An 11,054-nucleotide genomic window follows, 5' to 3' on the forward strand; every position below is an offset into this window, starting at 1 on the left:
CCCTCTGGGTACCTCTCCCGACCAGGTTACGCTCCGCGCGCCCACCTGCACCCTTGCTGCAGCAAGGACCAGAGGCTGTGCCTGCCCGGGGCACGGACCACGTGTGGGACGGAGGTCAGCGTGTGGGACACACGAGAGCCAAGTGGGAGGGTACACGGACGGCACTTTGATTCCAACAGAATACCGGAAACACACAGCACTGCTACAGAAAGGGAGGCCTAGCACCGTCCCCTCCCTGCCCCCTGTCTGTGGCGCCTGGCGCGCTGCGAGTATTTAAGGGAACCGCTACCACAGCNATTGGCTTCGTCGTCAAAGCCCCACTGGCAGATGGCCAGGTTAGCGCCCGTTTCTTTTATCTGCGGGGAAAAAAATGCCGGTCACACTGAGTGTTCCTTGTGGTCAGAAAGATGAGGCGCATGAAGGCGTGTGCAAGGTGAGAGCACTGAAATAAAGCAGAGAAAAGAGAAGGAAGGAAGCACACAAGTGTCCACCTTCTGTCAGGCCCAAATTCCAAAGAGAGAATCCCTTCAGTTTTCAATCTGCTTTAAGAATCAGTAATTCAGGGGCTCCTGGGTGGTTCAGTCATGTAAGCATCAGACTCTATTTCAGCTCAGGTCACGCTCTCACGGTTTGTGAGATTGAGCCCTGTGGTGTTGGGCTGTGCTGACAGCTCAGATGATGCTTGGGATTCTCTCCCCTGGCTCCCTCCCTTTCTCCACTCACGTTCGCTCTCAAAATAAATAAATTTTAAAAAATAACCCACTAATTCACACCGAACCTCGCTGTTGCAGTGAAATGAAACAGACAGGTGGACAGGGCTCAGCCCCGGAGCCAGGCGAACAGCTGGGTCCCGTCACAAACGCCTGTAAGGCAGCTCCACGCACCTTCGTGCTGAACAGGAGCACGGCCAATACGCGTTTCCCTCAAGCAGCTTTGCTCACCTGACTGCAGCGCCCTCGGGGCCGCCACACGTGCTCCCGCTCCCACCAGAGCTCCCACCCCTGCGAACGGTAAGCCTCTGGTCCCGGAATGGCAAGGGGTGGACCGTCTGTCCGTCTGCCCGCGGCCATTGCCTGTGGGAGCTGCGCCAGCGCCGCGTCCACGGTCTCAGTGGCCTGCAGCCAGGCCTCCTGAGTCACCCACGGCCGCTCGCTGCCTCTCCTTCCGAGACCCTCAGTGCGTCAGCGGCCAACTTGACCCTGCACCGCTTCCGCCACATTCTCGCTGGGAACAAACCCCGGGGTCCCCTGAGAACCAACCTGCCTCAGCATTTCCCCTCACGTGGCCGTTTTCTGTCCCTCTTGCTCCTCACAAGCACCTACGACGTTCCTCTTTGCGCCATTCTTGTTCTTTAAAATGTTAGCACGTGGCCCATCCCGTTCCCACTGTTCCCGGCCGCCTGCACAGCCACCAACACACCTACCCACCCGCTGGCCTCCTGGGCTCTGCCATCTTGTCGCCCAACCCGTCAGCCTTGCGGTTCCCGCACATGCCAGCCACGCTCCGGCCTCAAGGCCCCTGCTCACCTCAGCCCCGAGTGCTCCTCGCCCACACCTGGGTCTCTGGCCACACGCCACCAGCGCCCGAGAGGGGCCCGCTCTGACCACTGGGTTTAACACGGCCCCTGCCCCCCAGCCCCGCGCTCTGTGCCGCAAGAGCTCTATGCCGTTTGCTGCTCCGTCTCAGGTCCCTACGGCAGTGCCTGCTGTGTGGCAGGCAGAGCACCCATCACACAGGAGTAAATGAACCCAACACTGCCCTGAGGAGAGACGCCCAGGTGGCTTCTCGTCTGTCGTAAGTAAGGTTTCAATTGACACCCACGCTCGTGTATCGCTGTGTGCGGATNTGTGCTCAGAACAGGAGGGTCCCTCTTGCTCCTCACAAGCACCTACGATGTTCCTCTTTGCGCCATTCTTGTTCTTTAAAACGTTAGCACGTGGCCCATCCCGTTCCCACTGTTCCCGGCCGCCTGCACAGCCACCAACACACCTACCCACCCGCTGGCCTCCTGGGCTCTGCCATCTTGTCGCCCAACCCGTCAGCCTTGCGGTTCCCGCACATGCCAGCCACGCTCCGGCCTCAAGGCCCCTGCTCACCTCAGCCCCGAGTGCTCCTCGCCCACACCTGGGTCTCTGGCCACACGCCACCAGCGCCCGAGAGGGGCCCGCTCTGACCACTGGGTTTAACACGGCCCCTGCCCCCCAGCCCCGCGCTCTGTGCCGCAAGAGCTCTATGCCGTTTGCTGCTCCGTCTCAGGTCCCTACGGCAGTGCCTGCTGTGTGGCAGGCAGAGCACCCATCACACAGGAGTAAATGAACCCAACACTGCCCTGAGGAGAGACGCCCAGGTGGCTTCTCGTCTGTCGTAAGTAAGGTTTCAATTGACACCCACGCTCGTGTATCGCTGTGTGCGGATGCTGTACATTCTGAAGGACAGAGTCCCAAAGAGGACCCACTGTCAGGGCACACACGCACACGGCCGTACCAGCCTCCGGAGAAGAGGTAGGTGTTTACACCTGGAACGCAGAAGCTTAGATGACTAAGATCACAAGCACAGCGCGAAGGTAACCGAGCCAATTCTCTGAGGCACTCCAGACGTGTCACTGTTTTAAGACAAAATCAGGTTCCTTCCCTTAAAGCTTTCTTCTCACCATGAAGGCTTATTACTTTTATTATTCAAAAGTGAAAAAAAGGTGACTCGTTCCACTGACACGTCACCTGTAGCCACACTCTAAACTATGAAGACAGAGATGAGCGCCACGTTACTACCTACACATCTACTTCACGACAAGCCGTGGGAAGACTCACTTGCTGAATCATCTCTTCAAACTTCTCTTTTTCGTATTTCTGAAGGGCCTTATAATCTTCTACAGACGTCACGTCCAGCTTATGCTTGGTCTTTGGTTTTGGTGGTTCAAACGGACACGTGAGGATTGCAATCTTGGCGTTTTCCACTAGCTGCGGGGACAGAGAGACTCTTTCAATTCGTGGACTTAGGAGTGGAAAGGGTATGAAGCTGTGAAGGACACGGACTCACTTTTGGCATCTGTGGGTGGCTGAAATCCTTGTCCACAATCACGCCCTTTATAAGTTTTGTGTCCTCCAGCCTCCCGCCCACTTTGCCTTCCACTTTGATGAGCTCAAAGTCGACGTCTCGCCGCTGCATGTCTGCTACAGTGAGGACCGCGTTCACGGCGATCTCCGCCATCTGCCGGTGACAGCTGTTAACCCTGGGGAAAACAGAGAGGACCCTTCACCTGTCACTGCACTCACAACCACTGTAACCACAGCAGGCCACGTAAGTAACGTGGCAACGCACGTACATCTAATAAAACGAAGAAGGTTCAGACTCTCTAGACAGCAATGCCACCTGAGCCTGCACTTCGCATGGTCTGGGGCGGGGGTTGTGCACCTGGGTTCTGCGGACCCCAGAGAGAACCATACGCTGGGATGGGAGGAAACACCATCTTGTCTAAATGGGGCGCAGCGCTAAGAAGCCGGAGGACTCAACATGGCTGCTTCCTTTGCAGGAACTCCCACCAACATCAGTTACAGATGGGGACGGGGGGTTGGGAATCTATTTTTGAAAAGCCCTGAAACACCTGAATAAATTGCTCCATAAATTTGCTTTTGGTTCTAGAAAACCTGCAAGGGAAACTTAATACCTGAAACACAATGCATGAAATCTTAACTCATTTTAGAAAGAAAATAACGGGGAAACTACAAACATTGTTAGTATTCTAAGCAATTCATCACATTTTACCTTACGCTATGTTTAACCAGTCAGTTGTTTTGAACATTTTCCGTAGTAAAGACCAACCTGTACAAAAATTTTACAAAGATGTGCAAACTGAGCAAGGTCAACGTACAAAGCAATGATAAGATTTGTGCATTTTCAACTAAGACACCTTCCTCTCAGGAGGACAATAGCGTGCCACCTGTGACAGACACCTTCCCGGGCAGCCCCCCTGCCCAGAAGTTGGTCTCTGCATCTGAACAAGAGGGCAGCTGGCACCCAGCACATTCTGGCACAGTAGCAGAGGCTTTTCCCTGGGGGTGGAGAGGGCAACAGTTCGGTTGCACTTCCCCTGACCTGAGTCAAGGCCAGGTCTTCCTTTTTGCTAAAACTATCACACACACAAAGATTAAAATGTTTCTCACCCTGATCTTGATACAAAACAACCAGTGTAATATAGCTCCTCAGGCTAGATCTTTACGCCACATCACGTTAAGAGCCCTTAAGTGTCCGTTACTGTTCAAATAAGTGTGTCCTTTGGCTGAGGCTGCTTTGGGCCTCCAGAGGACAGGAACTGTGTCTCTGTGCCCAAGACGTGGCAGCAGGCTTGGTCAACAGCAGGCATTATGCAAACGTGGATAACACCCAATGTAAGTCACTTTCAAGACTGCTCCTTCTCACTAAATTAAGATTCTGGACCAGTTACTTGCTTGGTGAACAAATGAAAAGTGGAGCCCCTCCTCCTAAAAGGCTTCCTAGCAAAGAAACGGTAGGAAGTGTTTTGAAAACAACACTGACCAAGTAGGATCATTTCTGCTTGCTTTCTAACACGACCTGTCCTGCTAAATTAAAGACAGGGAGCTCTCACAATTACCGAGAGGATTTAATACCAAGCCTGGAACTTCAGTTTCCAAGTAAAACACAAGATGCACGTGGCCACACCTGCATTAAAGACAAAGCAAACCCAAATAGCATCAAAAGTGGAAGGAAGTTCATCAAGTCACTATGAAGCTACCAGTGATGGTCCTAACGGGAGGCCTGAGCAGTGAGCACACGTTTTGCTTCCTCTACGAGCGCTAACCGCGGCGCGGCACGGCAAACGTACACTTTGGAGCCCAGCGTGGTCTTTGCTGTCTGAATCAGGGGCTCCGTGTCCTTCATGTCAACGAGGACACTATCGCTGATCTTGTCCAGGTGCTCGATAGCGATGCGGGCAGCCTGCTCGTAGCCGTCAGCGATCCGGATGGGGTGAATGCCGCGGTCCAGCAGCTGCTCCGCCTCCTCCAGAAGGGCGCCGGCCAGGACTGCAGACAAGACAGCGCACAGACACGTCAGGAAAGCACTGACACTTATACCACTGACACCAATTAGATGCTACCCTGGAAATATGGAGGTTCCAGAATTAAGGCAGAAGTATCAAGGAGGCTCAAGTATTTCTGAAAAGGGAGACTCTGGTTTTACTTTTAGCAAAGCTCTAACGGTCGCTCCTGATAACCCAACATTCAGTTCTCAGTGAGACAGAACATAACTGAAGAACATAAGCGAAAGATGTTTTTATAAGGGCAAAAGTCTCTCGCGTTTCCTGAGCCAGGGATTTCTTTTTAAGATTTTAAAATTTTTAAGTAATCTCTACACCCAAACAAGAACTGCACACTCTACCAACTGAGCCAGCCAGAGGCCTCTGCTGGGCCGGGGTTTTCTAGTCGGTAAAATTTACTCTGGTGACAAGAGAATGTGCCTATGATCTATCCTCTCCACTGCCTTCCCTCCTCCCATGATCCTGGGGCCCCAAGATGATGCCTTTTTAACACTGCTGTCCTCCGGGCACACCCACATAGCACTTGGTACCCAGCCAATTTTGCTCAATAAAAGAATCCAAACCTCATCTGCAGAAAAGGTAACATTAAAGCTATTTCTCTAGTCCATCTTCCCCAACTCTTGGAAGTATTTCAGAACTCCAAAAAAGTTTAAAAATGGTAAAATGAACAGTTTACTTATATATTAACACCATTTTGCCACGTTTTCTCTGCAAACACAATCAACTACGTGAGACGTGCAGAAATCATGACGCGTCTTAGACGCAAGCTGAGCTTGTATAAGGACATTCTCCTACATCACGCTCAGGAAACTTAACAGGGCACTACTCCGCAACACACTACCTGCAAATCCTCCCTTGTACCCCCCCTCCCCCCAGTTAAAAAAATAATTAAAAAGCCCGCATCCAATCAAGTGTGCTACATCACAGCTGCTGTCATTTCTCACTGGCTCCCTTGATCTAGAATAGTTGTCTAACTCTCCCCTGAAGAACAATCCTGTTCTTCCAGGATAAGGATTTCTGAAGAGTCTGGGCCTCTTGTATTTTGGCACGTCCTTCAACTTGGATTTGTGCGACCGTCTCCTCACGATCTGACTCAGAGCAAACACTCTCGGCAGGTGTGTGTGATTTTAAGGAATGCCTCTCAAACCAGAGAGGGTAACGCTTTCTCACCAACGACTCCGGTGGTCCCATCTCCGATTTCATCGTCCTGGGATTTGGACAGTTCGACCATCAGCTTGGCAATCTGGTGATCGACGTCCATCATGCTTAAAATGGTAGCACCATCGTTAGTCACCGTCACGTCGCCATCTTTGTCCACCATCATTTTATCAAGTCCTAGAAAGACGGCAACGTTTAATATGGAATTAAGCAAAACCAAAAAACCCCAAAACCAAACAGAAATATAACACCAAAAACTGTAAAAAAAAAAAGAAAGGCTAGATTTCTTGACCCAGTGCCTGTTTACAGAATTTATTACAAAAATTCAACATATGTAAAAGAGTATGTGCATGCAGACATTTTTAGACTGGTGACTACAAAGTCATCTAAAGAGCTAAAACCAGAGAAGTAGGGGGGAAAAAAGAAGCATCAATAAATTTAGTGTTAATTACAAAAAATAACTCTGATTTAGAAAATGCTAACGAAATGGTATTAAAAGATGGAAAAAAGCCTCTGACCTAAAATTAAAATTGTATGTGCTTATAAACGTGTCTAAAGCCTGAAATACACGAAACTGTCAGTGCCAGAGGCCTAGGATGCCCCCCGTGCCACGTCCCAACTTTCTGTAAAGGGGTGTTACATCAACTATCCTCGATTTACACGTAACACCTGTTACCACAGAATGAACATGTGTTAACACGGAACGGTAGTCTCTTACCATTTGGTCCAAGTGATGTTCTCATTGTATTTGCTACAGCCTTTGCTGCCATGATATGAGACTAAATGAAAGAAACAGAAGAGGCTCAAGTTACATATAATTTTAATAGTTGAATTAAAAAAAAATTTTTTTTTTAATGTTTTTATCCATTTCTAGGAGAGAGAGAGAGAGACAGCGTGAGCAGGGGAGGGNGTTACATACAATTTTAATAGTTGAATTTAAAAAAAAATTTTTTTTTAATGTTTTTATCCATTTTTAGGAGAGAGAGAGAGAGAGACAGCATGAGCAGGGGAGGGCCAGAGAGAGAGGGAGTCACAGACCGAAACAGGCTCCAGGCTCCGAGCTGGCAGTCAGCACAGAGCCCGACGCGGGGCTCGAACCCACGAACCGCGAGATCATGACCCAAGCGAAAGTCGGACGCTTAACCGACTAAGCCACCCAGGCGCCCCAGAATTTTTTTAAAAACTCATTTATTTTGAGAGCAAGCAAGCACAGGAGGGAGAGAGCAGAGAGAGAGGGAGAGAATCCCAAGCAGGCCCCTCCCTGCCCCAACATGAGGCTTGAAATCATGAACTATGAGATCATGACCTGAGCCACAGTCAAGAGTCAGACGCTCAACCGACTGAGCCACCGGGGCCCCCCTAAGTTTTAATAGTTAGAAGCATACAATTGAACACAGTTTCTGTTCTCCAGGACCTTCCACATTTAAGAGGCAACACACAAGTCTAATCTTAGTGTGATAATGACCAGCGTGAGCAGGTGAGTCTCACGGCACAGAGCGAGCACCTGGTGCTCTAACTCCCAGCACGTCTACAAGGCAGGTTCTCCCATGCGCGTCATGTCGCACCTGAAAGCAAGCGCCGTGGGACAGGACAGGCCTTCAAGGCCACAGTGCGATGCTCACCTCACGTGGGGTCCGGACGTGAACGTACAGCACCTTCAACTATCACACTGGGTTTGCTGCAGAAACACAGCCAGCAACTGACTGCCGAGTCAACACTCAGCCCGCACATGGAAAGTCCCCCTCATCATCTGCCGAAGCATCGACGGCTAAAGTAACGGCAACTTGCAAGCATCCTTCCCTGCTTGCACACGATCTTTTCTGCAGATGCTCTTTCCTTTGTTCCTAGTCATGCGGTCAGCAGCCTAGCCCGGGTCCCCAGCACCCTACAGAAACCCAGCGCCTCTCATCTCGCCTCCTGTCCTCAGAGGCACCCGACAGGCAGATAACCCATCTGTTTTCCTCCGTGTTGCCTGCCAGTCCCCAAACCTTAAGTGACTCCCTGAAAGCTTCAGATTTTCTTCATCGCCCTCTACAATCTGAGACCCAGTTCCCATCCGGCGACGATGGTCCATGCGTGTTCCCCACGTGTCCCCAATCCTTCACGTGCTAAAGCACAGAAGGCCCTCCAACCATCAAAACCCTGACCACCTTTCAGGGCAGTTCAAACACACACGGCCCGGGAAGCCCCCCCCCTCCCCTGCCCCCCGCCCCTCCAGCTGGGGGCTGAGGCAGCACACGAGTTCACAGAGCTGTGAGGACACTGGCAGCCACTAAAACACACTCTGCCTGATTCGTGTCACAGAGGACGATGACCACAGGTGAGAGGTCTTAACCAGGGAGGATTTTGTCCCTCAGGGGACGTGGCGACGCCTGCACACATCTCCAGTTCTGACAAATGGGCGGGGGCTGCCAATGGCACGGAGCGGGTAGGGGCCTGGGCAGAGGCCCCCGCAACAGAAAGGATGTGGCCCCGAAAACGAACAACACCAAGGATGAGAACTCTGGCTTTGGCGTCAGCCAGAGGGGGGCTCGAGTCACGGCCCCCTTCCCGATGAGCGGGCACCGCTGCCACCCTGGGGCCGCGTCCAGGCCTGCTAACACTACACCTGTCCCAGAGCGTGAGGACGGCGAGCTGCAGAGCAAGGGCCCGCCAGGCAGCTGACGTCACAGCTGCCGCACAGCACCCGCAGGACCTGCGGCGCCAGCACACACGAGGCACTGGGTGCTACGTTCTCCACTGGCTCCTTTAAAGGAACAATAAGGGGCGCCTGGGGGCGCGGTCAGCTAAGCGTCTGACTTGTGCTTTCGGCTCAGGTCACGGTCTCACTCAGGTTCGTGAGTTCAAGCCTCACATCCGGCTCTGTGCTGACAGCTCGGAGACTGCTTGGGATTCTCTCTCTCTCGCTCTAAAATAAATGGAAATTAAAACAACAACAACAACGAAGTGGAGTAATACAAGCCGTCAAGTATCTGCCACAATCACCCCCTTCAATCCTCCCTCTCCGCTCCACAGAGATGCTCCCCCCGGCGGGGGGGGGGGGGGGTTCAGAGAGGCTGTGCAGCCTGAGGGTGAACAGCGAAACGACCTTCTGCTTTCTTTGTCTGTTTATTTTTTAAAATGTTTTATTTCTGAGAAAGAGAGAGAGACAGAGACAGAGACAGACTGTGAGCAGGGGAGGGGCAGAGAGAGAGGGAGACACAGAATCTGAAGCAGGCTCCAGGCTCTGAGCTGTCAGCACAGAGCCCGACGCGGGGCTCGAACCCACGAACCGTGAGATCATGATCTGAGCCGAAGTCGGATGCTTAACCGACTGAGCCACCCAGACGCCTCTTTCTTCGTCTGTTTAAACAGGCCCGAGCTCAGGTGACTGTCACCTGGACTGCGGGGTTTACCTCCCCTGGTCTTTCTCAGCCCCTACTTCCTTCCTGAAGTACATTCTGCTAAAACTGTGGTTCTGCCCAAACCCCCTAACAGGCCCCTCCTTCCGGGGTAACAGCTCCACTGTGGGACATTCTAACTTAAACCAGATGGCTCTCCCCGCGACCTGCCCCGCGTTCTCCCGCCCAGCTCTCCCCCAGACGCCGGCGCGCCCTCGCCTTGCGAGCAGGGCCGCCACCCCGGATCAAAAGCCGGTCTCCACTAAACGTCTCCAGGGCACCCTCCAACTTTGATCTGCCTCCCTAACTGGTGAGTCCGGTCACACGCTGCCCTGTGTCGGGGTCTCGGTGTCCATTTTCCACTCTTTGTGGCGGTGGTTACTTTCTCGTTAAACGCACACGCTTTTAATTTTCACGACAGCACATCCAGTACTACGCCGCGCACAAGGTACGAAGAAATTAGAAGTCACTACGCCTTTAAGGAGTGACCAGAGAAACATGAACATCATCCTGGGCTGTGCTTCTGTCGGAGCCGGGTGACCTGAGAAGGCCCTCGGCCACTCTCCGAACGACCAGAGGCTGGAGAAGCGGTCGGAGGCGCGGGCTCAGAGCCGAGGACTTGAAGCCGCCCCGCCCAACGCTGAAGGGCGCTAGCGGCCCCACTCCAATCCCCAGATCGGGACTTATTAAAGGCTTCTACGTCGCCCTCTCCCGAGCTCAAGGAGCGGGGTGCAGGGCCGGAGACGAGACGGGGTCCCCGACCTTCCCCGGGGAGCACATGGCTGCCCCGCTCCCAGGATCGCGCAGGCGCAGAGTCGCGGGCCTCGGCCGCCTCCCCTCATCCCCCCGCCAGCGTCCGCCCCGTTACCTTGAGGGCCTCAAGTCCCATAAGACGAGACTTGCGATCCTGATCCTTGATGATGAGGAAAGGGCGCCCATATTCGTCGAAGGCGAGGGTCCCGACCGACGCCATAGTGCGGCTGCAGCGGTTACTCTCCCCAGCCCGGTGGAGCCCGTTCCGGAACCGAGACCACGCCTTCCGCTCGCAGGCGGGCTCAACAGTGTGCGCGTGCGCAGTCCGGGCGCGCGAGACTTATTTTTCACGCGAGACTAGTGTCACGCCACACCGTATCTTCTGGAATCAGGGGCCTTAGGAAACTTCTCTCATCCCCGGCACTGTGGGGGGAGAGGGGGCTCGAAGACGCAGACGGGAACTTAAAACCCTCCAGCCAAGCGTAGATCGAGATCATCAGCTAAAGTTTATGACCGAGAGTTCCTGGGCAGTGGGTCTCAAGGAGGAACTCGTTTCCTCACGCCGTTGGTTTCTCCCTCCTCTTCCCCCCCCCCGGCTCTGAGGAGATGGTATAACCCACTTCCGGAGTTCCACCCTCCCTCCCCGCCTCCGGCCGCGAGAAATCTCGCGATGGAGGGAGGAGGCGGTGAGGCGGCGGGCGCTGCGGGCT

At 53.3% G+C, this 11,054-nt stretch overlaps 2 protein-coding genes across 2 annotated transcripts in view; one reads left to right on the top strand and one right to left on the bottom strand.

The window, feature by feature from the left end:
• The window catches only part of CCT5 (chaperonin containing TCP1 subunit 5), a 14,553-nt gene extending 3,916 nt beyond the window's left edge, over positions 1–10,637 (bottom strand). The window contains exons 1-6 of the mRNA XM_077749422.1: positions 10,460–10,637; positions 6,930–6,990; positions 6,224–6,388; positions 4,841–5,039; positions 3,037–3,229; positions 2,808–2,957 (exon numbers count right to left, since the gene is read on the bottom strand). Of these exons, the coding sequence (XP_077605548.1) occupies positions 2,808–2,957; positions 3,037–3,229; positions 4,841–5,039; positions 6,224–6,388; positions 6,930–6,990; positions 10,460–10,564 (873 nt within the window). The 5' untranslated portion in view covers positions 10,565–10,637. The remainder of the gene's footprint in view (positions 1–2,807; positions 2,958–3,036; positions 3,230–4,840; positions 5,040–6,223; positions 6,389–6,929; positions 6,991–10,459) is intronic.
• A 324-nt stretch (positions 10,638–10,961) lies between these two features.
• ATPSCKMT (ATP synthase c subunit lysine N-methyltransferase) overlaps positions 10,962–11,054 on the top strand; it is a 19,098-nt gene continuing 19,005 nt past the window's right edge. The window contains exon 1 of the mRNA XM_077749421.1: positions 10,962–11,030. Within this exon, the coding sequence (XP_077605547.1) occupies positions 11,015–11,030 (16 nt within the window). The 5' untranslated portion in view covers positions 10,962–11,014. The remainder of the gene's footprint in view (positions 11,031–11,054) is intronic.

This window comes from Crocuta crocuta, unplaced genomic scaffold, assembly GCF_008692635.1.
Source record: "Crocuta crocuta isolate KB4526 unplaced genomic scaffold, BGI_CrCroc_1.0 scaffold89, whole genome shotgun sequence".
Taxonomy (NCBI): domain Eukaryota; kingdom Metazoa; phylum Chordata; class Mammalia; order Carnivora; family Hyaenidae; genus Crocuta; species Crocuta crocuta.